This window comes from Molothrus ater, chromosome 26 (assembly GCF_012460135.2).
Source record: "Molothrus ater isolate BHLD 08-10-18 breed brown headed cowbird chromosome 26, BPBGC_Mater_1.1, whole genome shotgun sequence".
NCBI classification, from domain to species: Eukaryota; Metazoa; Chordata; class Aves; order Passeriformes; family Icteridae; genus Molothrus; species Molothrus ater.
The window spans coordinates 3,689,573-3,715,744 of NC_050503.2; the positions used below are offsets into that span (position 1 = coordinate 3,689,573).

At 53.4% G+C, this 26,172-nt stretch overlaps 2 protein-coding genes across 2 annotated transcripts in view; one reads left to right on the forward strand and one right to left on the reverse strand.

Moving 5' to 3' along the window:
- SBNO2 (strawberry notch homolog 2) overlaps positions 1–6,097 on the reverse strand; it is a 51,254-nt gene extending 45,157 nt beyond the window's left edge. The window contains exon 1 of the mRNA XM_036399559.2: positions 6,012–6,097. The gene's annotated coding sequence lies outside the window, so the exon portion shown is untranslated. The remainder of the gene's footprint in view (positions 1–6,011) is intronic.
- Positions 6,098–10,144: 4,047 nt separating this feature from the next.
- STK11 (serine/threonine kinase 11) overlaps positions 10,145–26,172 on the forward strand; it is a 32,157-nt gene continuing 16,129 nt past the window's right edge. Inside the window, exons 1-6 of the mRNA XM_036399701.2 lie at positions 10,145–11,707; positions 16,764–16,847; positions 20,076–20,165; positions 20,909–21,041; positions 21,514–21,650; positions 22,092–22,219. Of these exons, the coding sequence (XP_036255594.1) occupies positions 11,418–11,707; positions 16,764–16,847; positions 20,076–20,165; positions 20,909–21,041; positions 21,514–21,650; positions 22,092–22,219 (862 nt within the window). The 5' untranslated portion in view covers positions 10,145–11,417. The remainder of the gene's footprint in view (positions 11,708–16,763; positions 16,848–20,075; positions 20,166–20,908; positions 21,042–21,513; positions 21,651–22,091; positions 22,220–26,172) is intronic.

Genomic DNA, 26,172 nt, shown 5'->3' on the forward strand with positions numbered 1-26,172 from the left:
TGTGCTCTGGAGGTGGGACACTGCTGAGCCAGCAGTGAACCCTCATCTCCCATCCTGTGGAACTCCGGGGTCCCCCCAGCTCCAAGGCAGATGCTTCTGCACCAAGACCTTTCCCACACCAGTCAAACCCAACAACACCTTGTTACTCATTTGAAATTAATAGTGTTAATGCCACAAATTCCTGAATTTATCAGCTTCTGGCACTTTCCCTTTTGCCAGCAAAAGGGGATCCAATGCAGGAGCATTGTCCTGGCAGGATTAACCCCACAGTAACACCCTGCCTCCGGTGCAGCTTCTCAGCCAAAACCACCAAACTGATTAATTTTCTTCCAAATTCTCCATTATCCCACAGGAAGCCAATTTCCAATTGGATTTAATGGATTAAAATAAAAAAGAGATGGTGAAAGCAACCTATACAACCAGAGGAGCAGAGAAAAGCATCCACAATGTCTTTATTTCCACTGAATCTTTCTTTGCTGCTTCCTGCCTTCCCTGTCCCTCCCCAGAAACTGAGTAAATCAAAGTGGCCAAAACCTCTGGATGGAGCAATCCAGCCACACACAACACCTACAGAGCACAGACCAAAGCTGTAATTTAAAAGAGCCACCTCTGATCATTCAGGACACACTGTTTGCTACAAGGAATATTTTTGAAAAGCCATTTCTGACTCCGAGGCCCTTTAAAAATAAGAGACCCTGCGGTGGACAAAATGACTGTGGCATTTGCAATGGAAAGTGAAATTTAAAGTGACTCCTTCTGCCTTCCCGTGGTGCCACAGCTGTGCCAGCAGTGCCCTCTGGGTAGGGCTCATGTGGGGGCTGCAGGGACCAGCCAGGACCCCTGAGCCTGGCCTGATCCTGCAGTGGAGTCACAGGCAAAGCCCTCAAGTGCCCAGGATGTTCTGTGTGAAAAGCAGAGTTCAACAGTCACATCCCACCTATGGAACGCTATGTGGAGCTCCCAAAGGGATTCTTTGGGTTTTGGTTTTCTTGTAGGGAGAAGGTCACCCTTTTCTATTTTGCAAAGATTCCCTTCAAGTCCTGCTCAGCTTTAGCCAAGCCAGGGCTGAGGTTTGCTGATCTCAGGGTCAATGTCACCAACTGCTCTGTGTCTATAAAACCCTGTGACTCTTCCTTACACCAGACTTCAGGGGTTTTGCTGCTTTTCTTCTTTTTTTTTTTTCCCTTATTTGCAACAGCTTTTGAGAGGAAATCAGCAGCAGTGATTCCCGTAAGAGCCATAACAAATATACAGCTTTACTTACATATCCAAAGGAACTTAGGAAGGGTAAAATCAATATCAGCATCCCTCTGTGCCTGCTCTGCATTAGCTTGTGTCTCACACCACCAGATCTCACTGGTGGACCCTGCAGAGCAGAGGCTGCCTCTAAAGCAGCACCAGCTCCCTAGGAAAACTGCACAACAGATCACACCCCACTGACAAAATGAAGGAAAACTGCTTAGCAAGCAAGCTGTTGGAATGCTCTGAGCCTTGGTTTGTGGGGGGCTGTTGTGCCAGTGCAAGATACACCCAAGCATTGAAAACAGGAGGGGAAAAAAGAGGCACCAAGAGACCACTCTAGAGCTGGTACCATTCCAGCCATGCTTCAATCCTGGAGGATGCTGAGGGAACTCCTTACCCCAGGAGAGCGGCACCAGCACTTACTGGACACCCCAAAATCCAACCTGCACCTGCCAAATCTTTGTGCTGCAAAAGGAGTTCCTGGTGATGAACGTGGAGGCTGACCCAGCTCTCACTCTGAGCTCACGCTCCAGTGCCAGCGGCTGCTGTCCAGTTTACACTCCCAAATTCCAAGAAAAAACTAAATAAAACACTCGCTAAATCCAGAGACAGAGACTTGCATGAGCCTGAGGACAGCAGGACAACACCCAGCACAGGAACAGAGAAGTGGGAACAGCGCTCGGTTTGTGCCCATCCCGCCATGCTCCAGGCAGCCACATCACGGAAAACCATAAAAATCAGCAAGATCCAAAGTGCTTCCACTTCCACATCCCATCCTGCTGCTGTGACAGTAAACACTGATTACACAGAGGCCCACACACGTGAGGGAACAGATACAGCAGACTTTTAAAGTGATTTTCCACCGCTTCTCTTACCAAACACACTCCGAGCAAGCAGCAGCTTCCGCTGTTATGGCAAATCCCCGGAGAGGAGGCTCCCAGTCCCAGCACTCGTGCTGGGAGAGGGCTGGGAGGGGAAAGCCCAGCCCTCAGCAGCAGCAGCAGCAGCACACAGAGACTGTTCCCAACTTCAGCCACTTTAGTCACGTCTCCTTGCAGCAGCACTATGGAAGAGCAGCCATCCCCCAGATCCAGAGAGAGGACACGACCCTAAAAATCCCACTGGACATTTTCCTTCCTGGCCGAGGAGCCCAGGTTTGAAAGTGAAAGCAGCTCCCTGCACAGGATGACGAAGCCCCGGAGTGATTTCATCCTATCACTGAGCTCCAGAACAGTTTCAATATTCCAAACAGTTTGCTTAAAGGTTTGCTGTCAGCACAGGGACTAAGGAGCAGCTCCAGCCTGGAATTTCTCTGGAATTCATCATGTCTAGAGGTTACAGAGCACAACTTTCAGCTTTTAACAGCTTGAGCTTTTCAGGCATTTCTCAGACCAGCGATCCAGCAGGAAAATTCCAATTGGGAACACACAAAGAACTGCTGTGCTGTAACCAGGATGGACAGAGATGGGAGTAAGGGCTTGGATCACTGATATCTACGATTAGAAGAGGTGAAAACAACCCAGTAAAATGCAGCCAGCACTTCCTCCAGTCGTGTTCCACCCTTTGTTGGTGTATTTTAAATTGCCTCCATTAAAGGAACACAGCCAGAAACCCACAGACATGCCTGGAGCAGCGGGAGCTAAACCTGCCGATCATGAATTACCACGAGCTGGGAACAACAAAAACACCTTGGGAACGTGATCCTGTTCTTCCTCCTGCTCAGGGATCAGTTCTCCTCACCCTGCCCACCCCTACAGAGCAGAGGTGGAGCCCCAAAGTGTCCCCACCTTACTGCACCCACTCATGAGCCCCCAGCAGGGGCACCCATGGGAATTCTGCGGGATGTAATGGCCCCAAAAAATGGGAAGTCAACCCTACAGAACTCTGAACAGCCAGTTTTACTTCTCAAGCACCCAGGCACCTTCAAGTTCCTCTTTCATGCTTCTCCTTGACGTATATTTGGGAAGTTCAGACCAAACAAGCAGATGGGAATAGGACTCAGTCCCGTCACCAACACAAAGGAGAACACCAGAGCGGAAAACGCGAATTACGGGTGATGAAAATGGAATTGCTTCAGGGCATCCTAAGCCAGCACTTTGAGCCACCCTGATCTCCTGAATGCTTTGAGCACGGAAAAGGCTCCAGGGACAGAAGTATTGCAGCCCTGGAGCTGGGCACAGCACTGCCAGGCTCCAGGGCAAATCCTGGCATCACCTGGGCACCACAAGTCAATGCAGAGCTGCAACATGGAACAATCCATGCAACCAATTAACTGTGGGAAGCAGTCTGCAAGGAAAGGGAAGAAAAATCTGGATCATTCCAGAGATTCTTGCAAGAGCTGTGGTGGTGCAGGCAAAAGAACAAACCTGCCCTCCAAGGGCAGCAGAGTTTGTACAGGGAAGAGCTTGATGCTTCAAGCAGTATTTGCTGCTCCTCGTCTGACATAGACTCAGACCATACAGGGAAAACCAATCAAATACAGCTTTTTGGAGGGAAAAGTCCCTTTTAGGAGAAATTATTAACTGCCCCCCACAGGTAAATTCCACCTATCCCTGCTTTTCCACCTGGATACACATAGGACTATTTCTGGACATGGCAAAAACGCCTCCCAGACACCACCCATGCTCTGCCAAGGAACTCGGCACGTTCCTCTGTAAATCCACCCAGCATCACCCTCACACATCCAGCACCAACATTCCCAAGGCACAAACACATCCCTGCAAGGCAGAGGCAGTGGCTCAGACACCAGGTCCATGGAACATTCCCAAAAACAGCTTTGGGCACCTCCCAGCACGAGGCAGAGCCTGAGCAGGGCACTCAGAGCACTGGGGCTGCTCCCCTTCCACAAAGAACTTGGCTAAGCAAGGTCAGAAGCCAAGAAAATTCAGGTCTCAAATTCTTTACACTTTTTCTTCAGTTTCTCTCCCAAGAGACACTTGGGAGAAACCCTCTGGAGCTGAGCAGGTCCCAATGTTCTGTTTCACACAGAGCCACTCACGGTAGGAAAACCACTTCAGGACATCAAAGCCAACTTCCCTAAGGATTAGGGCAGCCTTAAGGCAGACTCAACGTGCACCTGCTCCGTGAGAGGCGTGTGTTCACTTTGATCACACCCACACTTGTGCAGACCTCGACTGTGTAACCAAAAAAGACTGAAGAGTTTTAAGTTTTAAACAGAAAAATGTCTCAGGAGAGTATAAACCTTTCCTGAAGGATCCAGAGTCTTATGGTGACAAGTCACAGCATGGTTTGTTCCTGTGCAGAGACCTCCCAGCAACATTTGAACGACACAGGTACAGGCTTATTTTAGCAAAATAAGGGTGTAAACATCCAAAAAAAACAGACCCCCATGAAGTAAAGAGCTTTTGGCAGAGATAGCAGAGCTCAGGCTTCCAAAAGCTCCAGCTGGCACCTTATGGAGCTCTGCAAAACCTGGCAGTGCTGCACAGGACACAGAGCACTCCCAACCCCACAGCAACAGTATTAGCACATCATTTTCCACTTAAACATTCCCACCAGCAGCTGCTCTTGGTTCAGCCATTCCTGCATGGCTCAGGACGAGCTCAATGCTCAGATGACACCAGGATGATGTGCAGCAGGAACAGCCCCAAAGAGGCACACAGCCAACACCCTTCTGCCCTCCAGACTCACCCCAGGGTCAGTGCATGGGCCAGGAAACCCTCTGGGGGTTTGGATCCCAGCTTTGGGACGCCAGTGCTGAACCTGCAGGACCTGCCCTGCCCAGCCTATCTCATTTTTACTGTAACTCGAGCCTGCTAAGGGGGAGCCACAGTCCTTACACTGGAACTTACACTGGGTTACTCTGAGGAGTTATAGAGCTGGCATTAGTATTTAATAAGGTGAAGCCCCTGGTATCAGCCCAGATAATGGTCTGACAGCACTGGTTCTGTATTGCAGAGACTCTGAATTGGGCCAGTACGGGCTGCACCACAGCAGAAGCTTGGTGCATGATGGATTCATGGCTCCACACTGACAGAGAAGTTTGGATCAGATATTAGGAAATCCTTCCCCGTGAGGATGCTGAGGCTCTGGCACAGGCTGCCCAGAGAAGCTGTGGCTGCCCCATCCCTGGAAGTTGGATCCCTGGAACCCAAGGCCAGCTTGGACAGGGCTTGGAGCACCCTGGGACAGTGAAAAGTGTCCCTGACCATGGCAGGGGGTGGAACTGAATGAGCTTGGAGGTCCTTCCAACCCACAGCATTCCGTGATTCTGTGATCGCTGTGCAGCTGGAGAGGGAGCCAGAAACACGAGATGGAGCCAGAAACACGAGGGTTCGCTGGCTGTGGCCACCCCGGCTGTACCGGGACAATTCCCCATCCGGACCCGGCTCGGACAGGGTTGGAGGGGTCTGGGCTTTGCCGGGATCGCGGTTCCAGAGGCTCCGCAGCATCTCCGGCTCTGTCCCATGCAGACACGCGCTGCCGGTACCGGCACAGCCCCGGGCGGTCCCCGCCGAGCCCCCCCGGCCCCGCTCCACACGCGGGACGGACACGCGTGGGGGACACGGGCGCCTACAGCGGGAGCGGGGCCGTCTCCACAGGCTGCTCCGGGCCCGGCCCGAGCCCCGCAGCCCCCGGACTCCCCGCGGCACCGACCGAGGGCTCCTGGGACAGGCCCGGCCGGGGGCCACGTCCCCACCGAACCCCCCAGCCCGGCCCGAGCGGGCCCGCGGTCCCCGCCCACGGAGAGATCGGGCCGGGGGGGAGGAAGCGGCGGGCCCCGGGGGCAGCGAGCGGGCGGCCCTTACCTGTGTCCGGGGGTCGCGGGGGGTGCCGGGGGTCCCGGGGACTCCGGGGCTCAGGCTCCCGCCCGGCCGCCGCCGCCTGGCGCCGCTTCCGGGTCCGCCATGTTGGAAGGGCCACAGAGCTTCCGGGGAAAGGGGAGGAGGCGACCGAGCGAGAACCGGGAGTGGGGAACGGGGGAACCGGGAGTGGGCAGCGGGAGAACCGGAGAAACGGGAGTGGGGAACGGGAAACGGAAGTGGGCAGCGGGGGAACGGGAGAACCGGGCCCGGGGCAGCCGGGCCAGGCCGCGGGGCGGGAAGCAGGAGAGGCAGGGCTCGGAACTCGGTCTCGGTGGGAGCCGCCAGGGTGGCCCCGAGTGATGAACGGGCAGCGAGGTCCGCGGCCGAAGGAGCCCCCGGGGCAGAGGGAGCCCCCGTTCAGGAGCGGGCGCTGCCCCCGGAGCGGCGGGTCCGAGTCCACACCCGGCCCAGGGGCTCCCGGGGGGCTCCTGTGGGTCCCGGCACGGCCCGTTCGCACAGGCTTTGCATCGGTGTGGATCCGGAGCATTCACGTTTCATCTCACATCCATCCATCCATCCATCCATCCATCCATCCATCCATCCATCCATCCATCCATCCATCCATCCATCCATCCATCCATCCATCCATCCATCCCTCTGTCCTTCTCAGGATGGGATGGAAATGGGAGGCAAACCAAAGTCCTGGAGCAGCCTTGGCTGTGCACACCATCAGCACCATCAGACTCCGCAGCCCGAGTGGAATCTGTCCAGTCCTTTTCCTCTCGAAAGAAAAGGAAATTCCTCACTTTTCCTCCCTGCAGGACTGGGGCAGCAGCTCAACCCACAGAGGACACAGGAGAGCTGGAAACACTCAAACCCTGAGCAGCTTCCAAGGATTCTGCCCACTCCCATGCCACAAGTCGTGCTGCAGGAATCAAATGAATCACAGGGCTGGAGAATGACCTGCTCCTCACTCGTTTTCCCCACACTGGGCCTTTTAATATTTTTAATTTCCCATTGCTTGCATTGGATTCATGCCATCTTTGCAGTCCCACAGTAGGAACAAAATCCCAGGGGGTCACACAGAAGCCTCCTGGATGGGTCTGTTTTTACACCAGCACAGCAGCAGCCAGAGGGAACTGATTTATCCCCAAGAAGGGAAGTACTGGCAGATGGGAACCATGTTAACACCGGGTCCTTGGGAATTCTGGGTGTGTGCCAGGGACAAAGGGGGAACCAGGAAGGTCTGTGACAGTCCCCTTCTCCCCCTTCTAATCCCACTGCTCCCATCCTTCATTCATTTGCATATAGTAATTAATCAAGGCAATCCTGTCACATTTTCCAACATATCCTTCTTACAGAGATCCTTCTTTTGAATCCCCCCCAGCTCTTTATTTGGTGTTACACAAATACAAATAAATAAGCACAGTGGGAGAACACACAGGGATCCATCCAGCACTGAATCTGCCTCCTCCCAGAACCACCAAACCTGGTTTTCCCTTACCAGGATCTCTTCCTCTTCCCACCCCAGCCCAGATCCCAAATCACACAGGAAACCCCAATGAAGCAGAAGTGATGCTGGGAGACTGTGCCGGCACTGGTGGGAGATGTGGGGACATCTGAGTTGTGTCCTGGTCTGTTTGCCCCTTTACAGGAGCAATGTCCCTGGAAAACAGCCTGGCTTCTCCAGGAACAGCCTTTCCCAGGCAGCTGGTCCCTGTAAGAGAGCCAGTCTCAGGAAATGGGGACAAAGATGGGAGTTTTCAGGCCCTGATCCCACGGGCTCAGCTGCACAGCAGCTCCACATTGGGGTGTGCCTGGCTGCTGTCACCCACTGCCACTTCCTGTTTTTTCCCAGAGCCTGGAAATCCCCTGACTTTCCGTGGGGTGAGGGCTGTGGATCCACGCCACCAGCTGGCCCTGTGCTCCTGGAGCTGCGGGAAGAGGCAACCAGGGGACAGACCCTGCCCTGTGCAGGGTCCTGGCAGTGCTGGGGCCATGCAGGGGGCAGGGATGGGACCATGCTGGGGTGTCAGAGTCCCACAGAACCATCCCATGTCTGAAGAAACCCTTCTGTGCCCCCTTGGCCGGGTTGTGGGGCTGCAGAGTGTGAGGGTTCAGCTCTTGCAGTGCCCCGTGTGCCACAAGCTTGGCAGGTGTCAGCTGTTTCTCCCAGTTTGTGACATCCTCACTGGAGGGGACAATGCTGGTGCAAATATTTGGGAAAGCCCAAGAGCCTCTGGCTTTGCCTGATGCACCTGCAGCCCCAGTGAGGGACAGGGCTCGGGGATACCTGAGGGTACCCCATGTGAGTCCTTGGCTTGCCCCACTCCAGTGGCCATTCCTGGAGAGTCGAGCAGGATTTTGCCTTTTGGGGAGGATTATTCTGCCACCCTGGTGAGAGAGGGAGCAGGACAGGCAGTGGGATGGGCAGGGAGCAGAGTGTGGAGCGTCAGGAGCTCCTCCAGCCAATCCTGCCCTCCCACTGCTGGGAACACCTCGGGAAGGGGATGCACAGCACTTACCAGAATTTCGGGGATGGGTTCCAGCACTTTGGACTCGGTGCCAAGACTGGAATAAATCACCCGGGGCCGGGCGCTGTCGTGACAGAAGCCGTTGGGGGAGGAGGGAAAGGCAGTGCTAGCAAGATTGCAGGGCTCGGCAGAGCAGCCCCTTCTCTGCATCTCCTCTTTGGAACCCTTGGAACCTCCTCCCGAACCTTCACAGGCTCAAATTCCTTGAACAAACTGGAGCTTTGCAGGGCTCTGACTCTTTGGGGACTCATGGGGCCCTGACCCTGCTCAGGCCCCCCAAAACGGGCTCAGGGTTCTCCCACCTGTGCTTTGGAATCCATGCAGTGCCAGCAGCTCTCGTGGAAAGGGAGAACTCATGGATTTGTCCTGCCCTGCCTCAAATGAACTGCTCAGCTCTCGGAGCTGGTGCTCCATGCTGCAATCCCACCTGAGTTCGGCTCCATCCCTTCGGCCAAAGGGTTCGAGCCTCCGGCACAGTGGGGCTGGAGGCAGCTGCAGGGGTATCGTGGTTGCCCTGAGCTGACTCTGCACAAACCCCATGTACCGGCACCGGTTCCCGATGTTCCCGGCCGGAGCTGCAACTCCGGGCTGGACCCAGGGAGCTCCGGTATCCGGTGAAACCGAGCCTCGAACGGCCCTGTGGGGGGAGCAGCGTGCGCAGCCCAACCCTTACGAGCCACCGGAGGATGCCCGCAGGAGAAGCGGCTCTGCCGTGGCCAGGGGCCGTGAGGGGGGAGGCGGCGCAGGGAGGAGCCCGTTCCCTCGGGCCGTGCCGGGGTCTGGCCGGGCGCTGGAGCCGGGCGCCATCATTTTGGGGATGCCCTCGCAGTTGCTTGGCTGGACTTACACAGCCACGCTGGGCGGGATGGGACGAGGCGCAGCCGGAACCGAGCGGAACGGCGCGAGCTGGGGGAGCGGGTTCACCCCAAACCCGAAGCGGCTGCAGCGCGGCCCAAGCGCGGCGGGCGGACCGTGAGGGCGGTGAGGCAGGGCTGCTCCCTGGCGGGGCAGGGCCGGTTCCGTCCCGGTCCCGTCTCCATGACTCCCGCGTGCCCTTTACCCTCCGCCCTTCACCGCCTGTCGCCCCGCCTCCGAGCGGTGATTGACAGAGCTTACAGCCAATCGTAGCGCGCCGCCGCCGCCAGCCCCGCCCTCAGTCGCGACGGACATCGCCTATGAACTATCACACTGAATTGCACCTTAAACCCCGCCCATAGAGATGACGGACAGCTCAGTTAATCTATCATATAGGCCCCGCCGCCGGCCGGAGTGGGTGGGAGGGTCGTTCGTAACGAACCAACCGGAACCCGACGTGATGCAGCCGCGGCCAATCAGCGTTCGAGCGCTCGGGGACGGGACCGACGGCGTGGCCAATGGGGGCGCGCGCCGGGGCGGCGCGAGGCGCGGAGCGGGGCGGGGGGGGGAGGACGGAACGGCGGGGGCGGGCGGGGACAAGATGGCGGCAGCGGCGTCGGCGGCGCGCGCGCGGCGGGGCGGGCGGTAACGGGGCGGCGCGACCGGGACGAGGAACGGGAACGGGACCGGGGCCGGGAGAGCGCCAGGGGGCAGCGGCCAAGGGGCGGCCCCTGAACTTAGGGGGACGCGGGAGGCGGCGGTTCGGCGGGGCGGAGCGCGGCGCCGGGGCCCGGCCCGGCTCCCCCGCCTGGCGGTGGGGAGGGGGGACTCGGCCGCCCGCCCCCCCCTCCCCCAGTTCACCGTTCGGGCCGGCGGGAACGGCCGGAGCTGCGTGCGGGGTAGGACCCGGCCCGGGCCGGGAAGGGCCTGGAGGTCACCGAACCACCCCCCCCCCCCCCCCCCCCCGGGAGTCCGTCCCGTCCCATCCCGGCTCCGGCGCTGATTTTGTCGCACTGAAAGTGTCCTGTCCCCTGTCACCTCTCTCTGCTCTCCCGCCGTACCCTGCCGCCAGCCCCGGTGACACCTGTGGGAGGTGCGGGAGAGACCGTCCGGGCCAGGTGGGCATCCCTGACCGCCCTTCCTCTCTCCGTGAGGAACCGGACACCGGGCAGGAGATCCCCCGGGAGCAGCCGGGTGTTGGGGCACGGGGCAGAGGGTCTCCCTGACCCCCCCCCCCGGGATCATCAACGGGGCCGGGGTGGGTTGTGTTGTCCTGCACCGCTGACACCCGGAGCAGAGGTGGTGGTGACACATCATGTGCCGGGCGGAATCCCGGTGGATGAAGGATGCCCCCGGGAGCTCTCGGTAGGCACCGAAGGCCTCAAACTTTTGTAGGCGAAAGCGAAGACGCAAGAATTGATTGGGAAAACTCCTTCAAGGAAACTTGCTTCCAGCTCCCCAACGGCTGAACCCCCACCCCGCGGCCCGTGCTCCGGGGGGAGCACACACCTTCCCACCCCGGCTGGGAATCATGAGCTCCTAGGCATGGAAAGTCACGAGAGGGACTGGGAGCTGCTCTGGTTCCACGGGGTGGCCTGACGGGCCCGGAGATGACCTAACTCTTTAGGATCAAACTGGGCCCAGTCAAGGCCAGTTGACTGGGAAGAGCCCCCGGTAGCGGGACCGGGTCGGAAGCAACGTGAGTCCCAAACTGAGTGTGTCCCGTCACAGATTTATGTTCTTTTTCAAAGACATTCTGGAGCCAGGCCGGGATCTTTTGGCATCCAACTGACCTGGAAGCAGCTCTTAGGTTTGGTTTTCTTTTTTCTTTTTCCTTCTTTTTGTTGGTTGTTTTTTTTTTTTTTTAATTATTTTTCATGTTTGTACAATCTTCTGGATATTTTTTTCCCGAGAAGGAGTAAAAAGGGAGTGTTGGAAACTTAACAAACAGGATTAAAGCCTTGAGCGCTTAAGGAAAAAAAAAAAACAAAACAAAACAGGTTAAGGAACTTAATCCAGGATGGATCTGCAGGAGCCCCAGCAGCTGGGAATGTTTGCAGAGAGCGAGCTGATGTCGGTGGGGATGGACACGTTCATCCACCGCATCGACTCCACCGAGGTCATTTACCAGCCCCGGCGCAAACGGGCCAAGCTCATCGGCAAGTACCTCATGGGAGACCTGCTGGGAGAGGGCTCCTACGGCAAAGTCAAGGAGATGCTGGACTCAGAGACCCTGTGCAGGAGAGCTGTGAAGATCCTGAAGAAGAAGAAGCTGCGCCGGATCCCCAACGGGGAGGCCAACGTGAAAAAGTGAGTAAAGAGGTCTGGGAGCTGGATGGGTGAGCTTGGTCCTTGTTTAGCAGCTGAGCTCCTGTGTTGTTTTAGCTGACAGCGTGGCTCTGCTGTGGAAGTGCTTTCTAATCCACAGGTATTTAGTAATCTCTTCCCTCTGAACAGCAGCCAGTGCTCTGGGTGAGGCTGTGCACAGGTTCCCAAGGGCTGGGACAGTCTGGAATACACCACTTTGGTGTCATTTCATGGATAAAGTATTGTTTCTTAAAGCAATTCCTCTGTGTCCTCTCACCTTTCCCAGCCAGCAGCGCCTGGGTGAGGCAAGACCTTACAAACACACCTGGTGTCCTCACAGGGTCATTCCTCTATCTGCCCAGGTGTTCCAAAGGCCCTGGAGCTCTCTGTGGCGGCAATTCCTCCTCTCACCCATGCAGAAGGTGTCTGGAACAGGACCCAATATATGGGGCACCCGATGGGCACAGGAAGTTTTGGCTTTTTTTCCTTGGTTTCATTTCTAAGGTCCTTGGGAGTTAACTCAAGGCTGTCCCCAGCTGATTTCTGTGGCTGTAAAATGGGGCCAAGGGTTGTCAGCTCTCCGTGCCTCTGCCACACCTGGTTACTCGGGGCACAAAGCCCTCGTGGAAGTGAACCCCAGGAGGGGCTGGATCAGTGGGGCTGGTGTGGGAACTTTCCCTTCCGTGGACCTCGCAGCAGCTGCGTCCCAGCCCTGCCAAGAGCCTCTTATCAGCCCTGCAGGAGCCTCTGCAGCCCAAACAACCCATGAGGGTTTATCTAGGCTGGGAGGGAGAGCTCTGAGAGGTCGAGGATATTCTTGTGCTGTTCTGCTGTGGGTGAGCCCTGACCTGCAGAGTCCCGTGTCTGTCCCTCAGTTTGATTTCCCAGTTTAGCTGTGGGATATTTCACATCCTGTCCCAGCACTGCTGTCAGGGAGCTCTCTCACTTTGCCTTCCAACCTTTCTTGACAGCCTTGGCTGTGGAACAGTCACATCCCAAGGCTGGGACCTCCCTGTCTCTCCCTTCCTGGCTCAGGTTCAGGATCGAGCAAACTTGGTTAATGTGTAATAAAATGTTTCTTGTTTTTCTGGTGGAGGCTGAGTGCCCCGTCCCTGGGTCCCTCCACGGGCACATCCAGAGCTGCCACTGGGGAACCTGGAGATCGTTTCCTCCTTAGGGGAGCTTTCAATGTAAATTAGGTAAAAAGAGCTTGCCCACATCAGGAGAGTTCCCTGCTCTCAGAGCCATGGGAATGCTCCTGTGTCCTGAGGTGAACTCTGTGGAAGTTTTATTCACACCCAGAATGGGGCTGTGAGTATCAGATGGGTCATTAAGGGAGTTATTAAAAGGGACTTTCTGTGGACTTTTCCTGGCTCAGTCCCACCTGCTCCAAAACACCAAGGCAGATTTTAGGTCTTGCCTTGTAGCCAGGGGTTTACTTTAGTTCAAGTTCCTATTTCTGTTCCCTCATCCTTTTCCCTCTGCCCACCTCTCCATGTGCTTTATCTGCTGCTTCGGTGGGGAATTTTAAGGCAAACTGTTGTATTTTGTGGTTCCCTGGTCCCCTGGCACTCCTGAGCTTATCAGAACCCTTCAGCACTGCTGTGAGAGGGAGTGAAAGCTGTGTCTGCTCTGAGTGTGAGATATGTGACCAAACCCAGGTGTCTGAGTCCTCAGTGTGCGAGGAACAAAGTGCAGTGGGGTCTCCAGGTAGTGCTGGGCACGACACTGACACAGTATTTTAATGTCAACATGGCCAGATTGAACTGGAATCTCACTTTGGGCAGCTGTGTTGGAGCAGTTTTGGGGAGTTTATGCCCAAAAACTGCTCCTGTGCACAGGACAGCAGGAAATCAGTTTGTGGGCTGGATCACACTGTTGGGTCCTGCTTTCTCTCTTGGAATCTGATCACTGAAGTGGTTTCCAGTGTTTCCTACCACACAGGGAAAAGCTGCACGTGAGGCTTGGGCTGTTGGGCAGAGGTAATTGATTGAGTTACTGTGGTGGGCTCCTGCCTCAGAGCTGCTTCAGCTGTGCTGATAGCACAGGAATGGAATTGTCATCCAAGGAAATCCCTGGAAAACGCTTCCTAGACAGTGGCCCTTGGGTAATTCCACAAGCAGTAGCACACAGGGAGTAATGAGAGTGCACTAATGAGCTGTGGAGGATCATAGAGGTCTGAGCTTGGGCACCTGGAGATGTTGGGCTGGAAATAGGATGTTAATGCCAACCTTGGGTCACTCCTTGCTGATATCCCAGGCCACAGCCTCATCTCTGCCCCAGCCCTGTCTCCTGGTGTTCTGGAGACCCAGAAATTGCAACTAAAACGTGTTTGGGACTTAAATCAAATTATTTTTCTCTACCCCAAAATACTCCACTTCTGCCCCAGGAAAATGAGCCCTGAAGGACTCTCTGAGTCCTGGAGAGGATGTTGAGGGCTTCAACTTGTAAGACACAGTTTCCTTAAATCTATTGGGAGAATCATTTCTCTTTAGAGCAGGTGGAGGTGGCTCATTCAGGCGGACACTGCAGAGTCTCATCCCTGCAAAAAAAAAAAGGAGTTTAGTGGGATTGCCAAAAAGAGGCAGGAAAACCTGGCAGCCTGTGGCTGCAGCAGCAGCAGAGGTTTAATAACGCCGTGTGCTAATAGCCTGAGACGTTAATTAAGTGTTTGGGGCTCTGTGGGATCCCAAGTGCCCTGTGCTGTACTTACCACCTCAGCGACTGCTCTGCTTGGAATTTGTGCTCCTTGGAATTCCTCTGAGGGTTAACCTGGGTTATGGGGATGTGCTGTGGCAGTTCCTGGGGTCTGCAAGTCCCAAACTGGAACCTCCAAACGGGGACAGCTCTGCTGGGGAAGGATTTGCTGGAAGCTCTGGAGGTGTGAGCTCAGGTGGGAATGAGCTGATCCCTCCTCCTCAGAGACGTGTTCCCCTTGGAGCTGTGTGGCTCAAGGACTTCCTCTGCTGAGCTGGATGTTTGCTTGGGTTGAGAGGTGAAATGCTGGGACCTGTACTCCATGGAAGAGCCCAGAATTCTGTATTCTGATGGATATAGAATTCGGAATGCCAGACATCCCTGCAGGAGCAGGATGTGGATGGAATCTTGGGACTAGGAAAGAGAAAAAGAGACACTGAAATCTTCCTGGCGCTTCCAGCCCTTGGGCTCACACACTCCTGGAGCAGGTGCTGCACTTCCTAAGCTGTCAGGATGTTGTGGGAAGAACCTTGTGAACCAAAGGAAGGCAATGAATCTTTTGGCTGTGTTTGGCTGTGTTTTGTTAGGCTGGGGACAAAGCTGTAGGAAGAACACTGGATCTCACAGTGGAGATGTCCAGGAAGGGGAATCTGCTTTCCAGGCTGCCTTTGGCATGTTCCAAAACGCTGTGGCACATGGAACAAGGGGGCAGCTTTGCTATTTACAGTTCTGAGCAGCAACACCCCCTGTTATTTACCAGAGCAGGTACCTTGCAGGGGATAAATCTTAATCCAGCAGGATGAGCTTAATGGATCTGACAGAGCTCGAGTTAGGTCCTTTTTCCCCCTTGTCTCCTTCCCTTGGAAGCAGGCCTTGGCCTCTGGCAGCCTGTCTGCTCACACACTTGCAGTGGGCTGTGGTGGGGTTTTGTTGGTAGTTTTGGAAGAAAAAAAAAAATCAAATTTAGGCCTGTTCTGAGGAGGTGAGACCTATGTTCCCCTACTGGTGGGGTTTGCAAAGCGAGATGGGATTGGAGGTGACTGGGCTGGCTGTCCCTGCTCCTCAGGCATTCCAGAGCAAAAGAGGGGCTAAAAATAGAAGTAATCTTTCCTCTGGGAAAAGGGTGGCTTGGCCTCTGCCCCAGGGGTGGGGGCACTGCCCTGGCATTTTGGATTGGTTCGCAGAGTCCTCCTGGGGGGGGGGAATCATTACAGAAACATGAGATATTTATTTGTCTGTTGAAGGTGGGAGGAATTCGTGTTTGTGCTTCTGAGTTGTATTACAGGGAATGAGCTGTTTGGATCAGGATTTTAAATGTGTTCCCAACATTTTGGCCTTAAAGTTGTGTTTGAGTGTGTTTGCTCCCCTCTGGCAGCCCTGGTTGGATCCCTCAACCCTCTCCTTTCATGCTGCAGGATCTCCTCAGCTCCACACTGACACTGGCTGCTGTTCCTTGTGCTAATTTAATCCACTTCAGCCCTTTGGTCATTCCTATAATTAGACTTGTCTGCCATGTCCACACAATACTTGGGAGTTTTGCCGTGGTATCCTGGATCTCTGCTCAGCTCTTGGTGGATTCTTCTAAATCCAGAGCTGAGAAAGGAGTCTCTGGCCTTAATTTTGGTAGTGAAATAATTCACACTGCTCAGGCACCCTTAAAAGATCAGTGAGGATTCTCGTTGCACTCCTGCATTGGAGAAGCCCTTTCCAAGGAGCAGCTCCTGGTTGTTGCTCAGCCTTTGTGCTGGCCCCAGCTCATTACTGGAGCTGCTAATTGTGCCCGTGAGGGGCTCTGAGCTGGCTTTGGGCAGGGGCTCTCACTTCCAAGGCTGTGCTCAGAATTCCTTGTAATGCTGCTTCCCAGAGGCTGAGCTGATGAAGTGTGACCACACTGCTTAAAGCACTCACCAGATCACTCTGGGAAGGAGAATTTGGGAGCTCAGCACAGCCCAGGATGGAGCAGCAGCAGAACAAAGTGAAAAGCAGGACATGCACTGCCAGGCACCAACAGAACCACCCTGACCTGACTGTCCTGCTCTGCCTGTTTCTCCACAGCTGGCATCCAGTGGGATTTTGTAGGATGAGTTTAATGCAAAAGAGACTAAACTGTGGTTTGGGACAGGTACAAAATCCCTGGAGCCAAAGATCAGAACAGCTGACAGAAGGTGACATTCAAGGGACTGTTCCTCAAGCCAAGGGAAGGTGGCTCCTCACTGTTTTACCTTATTTATTCCCCACAAACACAGCATTCACTTCAGGTCTCTGAGCCATTCAGTCTAATTAAGTTTGGGTGAAATTTTGGAAGAAATGGAGTTGGGAATAAGCTTTTTAAATGTCACTTTTTCCTTGTCTCTTCCTGCAGGGAGATCCAGCTCCTGCGGAGATTACGGCACAAAAACGTCATCCAGCTGGTAGATGTGTTGTACAACGAGGAGAAACAGAAAATATATCCTTTTGCACAGGGGCTGGTGATCAAATTTGAGCTGCCACTGTTCTCTGCTGTACTTCTGCTTTTGGGAAGGCCCTTTTGGATGTTTCTTAAGCTTAAATTTTTGCAGCTAAATTGCTTTCGCTGCTAATAACCATCCTGCCCACCTGGCAGACTTTGCACACAAACACAAATTCACACACACACTGATCAAGGCAATTTTATCCTCACTTTGCTGGATTTTGTGTGACTCTGCCACGCTGAGAGCACTTTGTCTGAACCAGTGTGGAAGTTCCTGGGGCTGATCCCTTGTAGCATATGTTATAAATGGATCCTTTTATTTTTGACAGTGTTTTCTAACTACTGTCTTCTTATTACGGTACTCCAGAAAAGGAGTAATTTAATTGTGTGCATTAATTAGATCAAACACTCTGCCACCAGATCATTAGGATAAAGGAGTGTGACAGCTTCTGCTTGTTCTGTGGCCTCTACAGAGTGAGGGGACTGCAAGTCAATTATTGATAGAGAGATCCTGGTTAATTAGGTAGAAGGGAGGAGGCAGCAGGGGGAAAAGGAGCCCGAGAGAGACATCGTGTGTTGGTACCAGGTGATGACAACACAAAACCATCCCTGGGAAATGGGATCTCTCCAAGGATGCTCCTTGCTGGACTTTGAGCAGTGCTGGTCCAGAGTTGGTTTTCAATGCTTTTCCCTTGCAAGGACAGGTTGGCTTTTTTGTTTTTATCTTTATCTGCTTCTACACTCTCACAAAGTTTGTTCCTCCCTGTGCTGATTCTGACAATAACTGGGGGGATTGGTTTCCACTGGAACTTGGAGCAGGAATTCATCCATGATTTTGTTCAAGCCCTTCCCCAGCTCCTGAGTGGCACTGCCTGTGCTGCATGTCCTGGGCTGTGATAGAGCAGACCTTGAGCAGCCACATGGGGAACAATTTTGGGAACAGATCCAGCAGAAAAGGGACTGTTTGCTTGAGGCTGCCCTGTGGGCAGGGCCCTGAGTCATGCACAGGCCTGTGCTGGTTCCTTGTAGGAGGCAGAGTTGGGATTTAGGGGGAGATGTCAACTTCCCCGTTGGTGATTAAATAGAAAAATCCTAATTTCCAGACAAGCACTGTGGGATTGGAAATTGGGGCTGTGGAAGGAAGGATTTTGTTCCCACCTGAGTGTTCTGTTGCTGGGGGAGGAGCACTGCAGGCTTGAGCTGTTTGTCATAGAGTCACAGAATGGCTGGAGTTTAAAAGGACATTAAAGCTCATCCCATTCCACCACTGCCATGGGCAGAGACACCTTCCACTATCCCAGGTTGCTCCAAGCCCCATCCAGCCTGGCCTTGGACACTGCCAGGCATCCAGGGGCAGCCACAGCTGCTCTGGGGAACCTGTGCCAGGGCCTCACCATCCTCACAGGGAAGATTTTTTTCCTAATCTCCCATCTAATCCCCCTGTCTGCCAGTGTGAAGCGATTTCCCCCTGTCATGTCACTGTGTCCTCTTCTAAAAAATCCCTCCCCATCTTTCTTGTAGGCTCCCTTCAGGTTAAAACAGCGTTTGAGCAACTCACCTAATAAAAACCTTCTGTGATTTTTTTTTTTTGTGAGAAAGGGAAAACTGTGGCAACTGGATTAAAAATATCAATGACTTTTAGTATTTAAGGGCAGTTTGCTGGCCTGCTGTGGCTGGGAGTGCAGAGCTAGTGGTGAATGGAGAACTCATCCAGGCAGAAAATGAACCCAGTTCCATGAGCAGCATCCCAGGGATCCCATTACCAGTGTGTAGAGCTGAGTGTGGGAGCAGAAGCCCTTGAGGAGGAGAACTGAGAGCTTGGGGCACCTGTAACAGATCTGCTCCAGCCTGGGAGTCTGTTCTCTAATCTGATTGATCAACCTGAAGTGGATCAGTGACCAGGGAGGGGTGAGGAGCAGCCTGGCTGTTAATGACACCCAGCCAGGGCTGTCCTTGAGCCTCTTTGCTCCCCAGGAGCTGGTTTGGATTATCTACCACCACTGTTGTTCTCCTGACAGTGGGAGAGTTGGTGTATTCCAAATCTCTGATAGGAGTAGTTCACAGATTTCTTCTTTAATAAGAAAGGCTAGGAATGAATTTTGGGAGCTCTCTCTCTTCTGTTCTTGCTTTTGTTGATTTTATTGATCTGAGAATATTCATACCCATCATAAATTCTGGTTTAGGGTAAATTTAGAGTATTTTAGGGTCTCTCATGGGGAGTGGAGCAGGAATTTAATGAGTTTTCAGTGTTTGGAGCTGCTAGATGGAACATGCTGGAAAGGGGCAGCAGAGTCTTCAGCCCAGATCCCACACAGGGCAGGAGTTTCTCTTCTGCCTCTTCTACCTCAGGTGGCTTCTTGGGGCAAAAGTAACTTATTTTGGGTTCAGATTAAGAAGGCAACTGCCTGGAGGAATAACTGACCATGCTCAGGATTGTAGGGGAGCCCTGGCAGCCTCTGCTCTTGTCAGGACACTCCCCAATGTCCCAGGGTCTGTTCTCCCAGGCCCCTCCAAGCCAAACTTTGCCTTCAAAAGCCCAGGGAGAGGAGAAAACAGACAACTACAGCATCAGGCAGTCTGGTTGCTATTTTTTTGGCCCCAACATTAAAGCTTACAGAGATAAAAACTGGAATATGCTGCAAGGGAACAAATGCTGCAAAGTGCCAGCAGCTCTTGGCATTCTGTTGTAACTGTTTTTATCCATGTGGTTTCACAAAGCTTCTCAGCTCTCCAAGGATCCTTTTTCCTGCTACTGGAATACTCCTGTGGAGCTGGGGGTAAGCAGCAGCTGTTTCACAGAGCACACAGCTGGGTTGTTTGGGACAGGGAGTGAGGAATAACCAGCTTTGGGGAAGGTGGTGGGAGCTCACTTTGAGCTGCAGAACACCCAGGGCCCTGGGGGAATGGGCTGCAGCTCTTCTGCCAGGGAGTTCCCAACTTTCTGTGCCCACTTCAAGGTGTTTCCCTGTTCTCTGTCATGCCTGTGAGATCTCCAGCTTATTTTCTGTGGAGTTCCCATCCTATTGCAGGTCTGGTCACAGAGCTGCAGATGCTCATTTGGCGAAGGATTTTCCTGTAGGTGCTTTCCTGTCCTGTGGGAGCTGGTGGAACATTCCCTCAGCACTTGGGAAGTGCAGCCATTCCCTCTGGGATGGGGCTGCTGCCCATCTGATGAATGTTTAACACTGAGTGTTGACCCTGGAGCTTCCTTAACTCTGCCCTCACGTATATGGTGATGGAGTACTGTGTGTGTGGGATGCAGGAAATGCTGGACAGTGTCCCAGAAAAGAGGTTTCCAGTGTTTCAGGCTCACGGGTAAGTTCTGTTCCTGTCCTCACTGTGTTCTCTTGAGTTCACTCTGCTCAGACTGTGTTTGAAAGCAAACCTGGCTTTGTGCAGTAGTTTCATATTTTACACCCATGCAAAAAAGTGAAAAGCTCTTGAAGTGGCCAGCAGGGATTGCCCTTAGATTCTGGGAAGAAAACCATCCTTCTATTGATTTTTCTGTTATTTTTGTTTTACTTCATGAGCTGCCCAAGAGCCCCCGTGCTCTTGCCTTGCCAAGGGGTGTGAGGGGGGAATCTCCTGCCTAAATGGAGGTCAAGCCACAGTTCAGCATCAGAAAAGACCTTAAAGGCCTTGGGATGGATTAGGGATTGGCAATATCCAGCATGATCTAGTAGCTGGAGTAGTTAGCTGGGATAAGCTGGAGCCCCTTTTACTCCTCAAGGAAAGAAACCTGAGAATTCTGGGAATAGATAACAAAAAACATTGTCAGGATCAAATCAGGGCAGAGCAGCAAATCCGTGGCAACTACATAATTTTATGGTCATATTGTCATTTTAGTTTAAGAGATCTCTGAGATTACAGACAGCCTAAGTGAAATTCAGGCACATTAATGTTATTTCTGGGTTATTATGAGATGAAACATTTGCTTCTACAACTGCCAGGCTGCGTGTGGGTTACGATGATGGCCCAGAGTCTCTGACCACAGCAAAAAGCTCCTTTCTACTGGCTAAAGTGTTTGATTTTCTTTTTCCCCCTCTCCCTCTCTGCAGGTACTTTTGTCAGCTTATAGATGGCTTAGAATACTTGCACAGCCAAGGGATTGTCCACAAGGATATAAAACCTGGGAACCTCCTGCTAACAACCAATGGGACACTAAAAATATCTGATTTAGGCGTAGCAGAGGTATGTGAGAAGCACAGCAAAGTCAGAATGGGACATTCTAGATTGAGGTCACCTCTGTGGTGTCATTGATTTATTGTGCATTTAGGTTTTTGTTCTGTTGCTCTTGCAGAGTGCTCTGAGTGACTCTGAATATGTATTGCAATTGGCAAAGCACTTCTTTTGGTAACAGCATGAAACCTCTGCTCAGGAAACACAGAGAGAAGGAAGATGTCAATCTTGGATGAGCCCAAAAGTGGGGGGAAATGGGGATAAGCTGCATAACCTTATCCTTCTTTTTATATGGAAACTGTCTTAGGTAGGAGAGGTGCAAGACTTGTCACTGTGGCGTGTGGCTGCTGTGGTGGCATGATCTTATCATCTGTAGATGTTCAGTAGAGGAGTTTTCCCCTTTTGTTTCCCAGGTGGAACTTTTCCAAGAGTCACAGTTTGTTTTCCTTGGAAGCCTGACACTGTTTGGTCTCTCCTGCCTCAGGCGTTGCATCCGTTTGCGGAGGACGACACGTGCAGGACGAGCCAAGGGTCGCCAGCATTCCAGCCCCCAGAAATTGCCAATGGCCTTGACACCTTTTCAGGCTTTAAAGTCGACATCTGGTCTGCAGGGGTGACACTGTGAGTGCTCAGGAGCCCCCAAGAACTTCACAATTAATGACACCCTCAGATAGCTCAGTCCTGGCCCAGCTCTGTCATCGCTGCTCTCGTGTGGTGGGGGGAGCTGAGAGGGGGGTGCTGCTCTCTCCTCTGGGTGGGTTTATGCTCCCCAAAGTACCTGTAATTCTGCACAAGGGGATCTTTGCTCTCCATGAGTGACTCTGCAGCTCCCAGAGGCACAGCCAGGGCAGTAACAGAAACCACAAGTATCTCCAGTATTTATTTTTAAGTTTTTTCTGTCTTAGACTGTGATGAAGGCAGGCTAAACTTAAAGAGGTTTTGCACATACTACCAGATATTCCTCTTTTGGTTTCCCCTTGGCTGCTTTTGGCTTATGTAGTCAGGTAAGAACCGAGTACCTGTGGTCTGCTTCTCATCCTGCTTCTCCTTCTGCCTTCACAGATACAACATCACAACGGGTCTGTACCCTTTTGAAGGGGATAATATCTATAAATTATTTGAAAACATCGGGAAAGGCGACTACACAATTCCAGAGGATTGTGGTCCTCCACTCTCAGACTTATTGAGAGGTGAGTCTTCTCAGCTGGTTCCAAAAGGGGTAACATTTATAGATGCAACAACTCCTCAGCTTGCAGAGTGCAAGAAGTGCCAGAGCTTCCTTCCAAGTGTCTTTTGAGGATATGGGATCCTTTTAGTCAGGGAGGTTATACTTATAGCCTTACAAGACTCTGGCAGATCTCCAGCAGTGGTGTTTTCCTGAGATCCACCAATGCCCTGCACAGCTCACAGCCACTGCTGTATAGAGTTGGTTCTTGCATTGCTTCCTGTGCTCTGAGAAGCTTTTACATCTAAAGACAAAGCCCACAAGAGGTTTATGTTTAAATTTAAATTAGGTTTAAATTTAAAATGGCATACTAGCATTGATGCAGGACAGTGACAGCACTCTGATGCTGTGTCCAGGCTCTCCCTAATGTCACACACGGAGTAGTCAGGTCTGCTGTCCCTCCTCATCAGCCTCGCCTCTGGACTTGTCTCAAGTCCCATTTGTTTCCTTCCCCCCAAATTCAGAGCTGCAGGATATTGGAGCAGTGACAGGTTCCCAGTTTCACAGCAGGGCTGGGATAGGGCCACAAGGACCAGGAGAGTGCACTTTCTGGGGAGAAAGTTGTGGGGTTTTTTGTTTTTTGGTTTTTTTATTCCCATCACTTATTGCAGCAGCTTGATGTTTAGTGCTGAAGAGTCTCTACCTGTGAAAGCTGAGTCAGGCAGGGCAGCAGTTGTGCTGTGCACAGCAGGCAGCCTGGTGAGCCTCTTTGGCAGGAGCTGGGATGTGATTCCAGCCTGTGGGAGAGCCTGACCAGCATTCCCAGTGCCTCCTCTCCAGCAGAACAGCCGGGTGCAGCTGTGCTCCCCAGCCCTCAGCACAGGCTCATCCTCTCCTTTCTCTTCAGCTCTCTGTGAGCAATCAGCCCCCAGATGCAGGATGTTTGTCTTGTTTCACGTTGGTTTTCCTGTTCCTTGTGCTCTGTGGGGTTGGTGAGGGGCTGGGGGGCACTGAGTGCCTCTCTGCTGGCAGCGAGTCAGCTCTGCAGGGCTCTCGGCTGGGTGCAGGTCCCCGGGCCTCAGCGCGGGTCCCCGGGCCTCAGTGCAGGTCCCCAGCCTCAGTGCGGGCCCCTAGGCCTCAGTGCAGGTTCCCTGGCTCAGTTCAGGGCCCCGGGGCTGGCGCAGGTCCCTGGGGCTGGGTTCAGGGCCTCAGGCTCAGCACAGGTCCCCTGGCTCAGCACAGGTCACCCCGGGCTGGGTTCAGGTCCCCTGGGGCTGGGTTCAGGTCCCCCGGGGCTGGGTGCAGGTCCCCCGGGCTGGGTTCAGGTCCCCCGGGCTGGGTGCAGGTCCCCTAGCTCGGTGCAGAGCCCCGGGCTCAGTGCAGGGACCCAGCTCCTGGCTCCGTGCAGGTCCCCGGGCTCCGTGCAGGTCCCCGGGCTCCGTGCAGGTCCCCGGGCTCCATGCAGGGACCCAGCTCCTGGCTCGGTGCAGGTCCCTGGGCTCTGTGCAGGGACCCAGCTCCTGGCTCCGTGCAGGTCCCCGGGCTCCGTGCAGGGACCCAGCTCCTGGCTCGGTGCCGGCCGTGCTGGCGGCAGGTGGTGCTGTCAGTCCGAGCTCTTCCGCTGCCGCCACCGGGGCTCCCCCGGCCCCTCAGCACCGAGGAGCTGCCAGACCCCCGCAGCCCCCCTCGGAGGTTATTTTAGCTTCCCTGGCTCCGTGCCAATGATGAAATCAGTTATTTCCATGTGTTTCCAAAAGCATTAGCCAGCTTTAGCAGCTCTCCGAAGGCGTTACATAAGGCAGCGCTTCCAATGGCGCTCGGCACAGCCAGGATCCGCCTGAGCCCGACACAGTGGCTGCTCACGGCCTGATGTGCCTCACATTGTACCTGCCAGCCCCAGGGAACAGTGGCCTGAGCTCCCTGTGGCATTTGGCTTGTGGCTGCTGACTCCAAACGTGGCCTTTTAATGAGCTGGGAATTGCCCAAATGCAGCAAATGCTGCGTTCCTGTTGGTCCAGCAGCAGCTCTCCTAAAGCATCCAGCAGAACTCCTTGGAGGTTTGTGATCAGCCTCTCAGCTGCACTCAGTGCTTCCCCCAGGGAAAAGGAGCGTGGCAGATTTCTCTTTTCCTGTGCTGAGGATATTGACAGCTTAAAATCTTGTGCTTCATTAACACAATAACTCCCCTCCTAGTTCTCTTCCCACCCCTGCATGAGAGCTGGAGCCAGAATTACCTACTCTTCCCTCTGCCTGATTTTACATGGCAGAGCCTTGAAATCTGGTGTCCTTTGTCCATCTCTTACAGCCTGAGCCTCCTCCTGCATCCTCACTGCTCTCAGTTTGTTTGTCTGCATCCCTTCTGTGCTTCAGCACCACAGAGGTGGGAGTTGAGTGGGTTTGGCAAGGAGAGGAGCTTGCCTGGGAGGAGGTGACCAGACCCCTTTCTTTCAGGGCATAGGGAAGCCCTAAGGATCGCTTTTCCTGTCCTCTCTCCCACCTGACAACAGTCTTCCACCCCTCATCTTGCTGTGTGCAAGCTGCTACATTGCAAAAGCTGGCATAGCCTTCTGATATTCCCCTTGCTTGCACATTTTCCAATGGTCAGCATGCCAGGTGGCCTCGAGAGGGATGAATTTTGGGGTGGAATTGCCCCAGCTCTGCCTGCTCTGGAGGCCTGAGCAGCTCCCCAGCATCTGCTGAAGGCCAGGGCTGAGCTGTGCAGCCATGGCACCATGTAGCTATGGTGACAAACCTGGATGCTTTATTTAGTTCCTGCTTTTCCTCCAGAACATCTGCATTTCCTGGTGGGTGCCTGCTCCTCCTGCAGCAGGCTGGAGCTGAATCCATTGCCTGTGGATCAGATACTGTAGGTGGCTGTGTTTGTGTGAGCAGCACAGACACCCCCAGCTCAGCTCTGTCGCTCTGGTGCTTTTGTCTCATCTTTGTGTTGATTTGAAAGGCTCTAAAAGCCCTCACAGGGCTGCAAGTGCCTGGTCTGGGTTTGAGTGAGGCAGAATTCAGTGCAGCAAAGTGCTCATTTCCTCTGTCTGCCAGGGCTGTGCTGACCACAGGCACCACAGCCAGGCTATGAAGCAAACACAAACACACTTTGTAAGGCTTTTTTGTTCTTCTGTTGACTACTTTTGTAGTGTGTCTTTACTTTTTCTTCCCCTTGAGCTTTTTCTTATCTTTGTTCCCTTTTTCCAGAACAGCAGAGTTTAGAGGACTTAAAGCTTCAGTGGTATTTAGCTTGTAAAGAGACTCGCATGACAGTATATCCTCCAGATTAGTTGGGATGCTGCTCCTCATTTTGTCTCCCTAATCAGGGATGAAGCTTTATTTGTACTCTTCAGGGATGGAAGGAAGGGCTGGTGCTGTTTTGTGTGTGCAGTCAGGAGAGATGTGTCAGAGTAGAAGGGTTTATAAATAGTCTTAAGGTTCTTCTGGCAGCATCTGCCCATGGCTTATCAACTCCTGTGCACTTTGCTTCTGGATCAGAAAAATGCACAAGGTCAGCTTTCCTCCTCCTGGGCTAATAGACTTTTACTGGAAGAGGAAGCTCTGAGGCTGCAGCTCTGCATTAATCAGCATCTGGATTGATTTCCAGGCCCTGAGACCTGGGACATGGTGGTTGGATCCTCAGCAGTTTGTTTTGTCACTTCCATGACCTTCCCTTGCTGGGACAGTGAGAGGATGCATCCTGGTGACAGTGGGATGCTTTAATTCTGCTGTGGCAGGGGTCCCCAGGGCTGTCTGTGCCCTTCCAGAGGCTTGGCCTAGATCACAGGCTCAAGATTTGCCTGCAGAGGGAGTTTGTGACCAGAACAGCCAGCTGAGTGCAGGGAGAGGGAGAAGGTCCTGCCTCATTTACAGATTGGCCTCACACTGCTTTTACAGTGGTTGTTAAATATTGATCCAAGTTGGAGACTGAAATGGAATCCAGGTTGAGTCTGTTAATTTTGCTGCTGGATTTCTTCC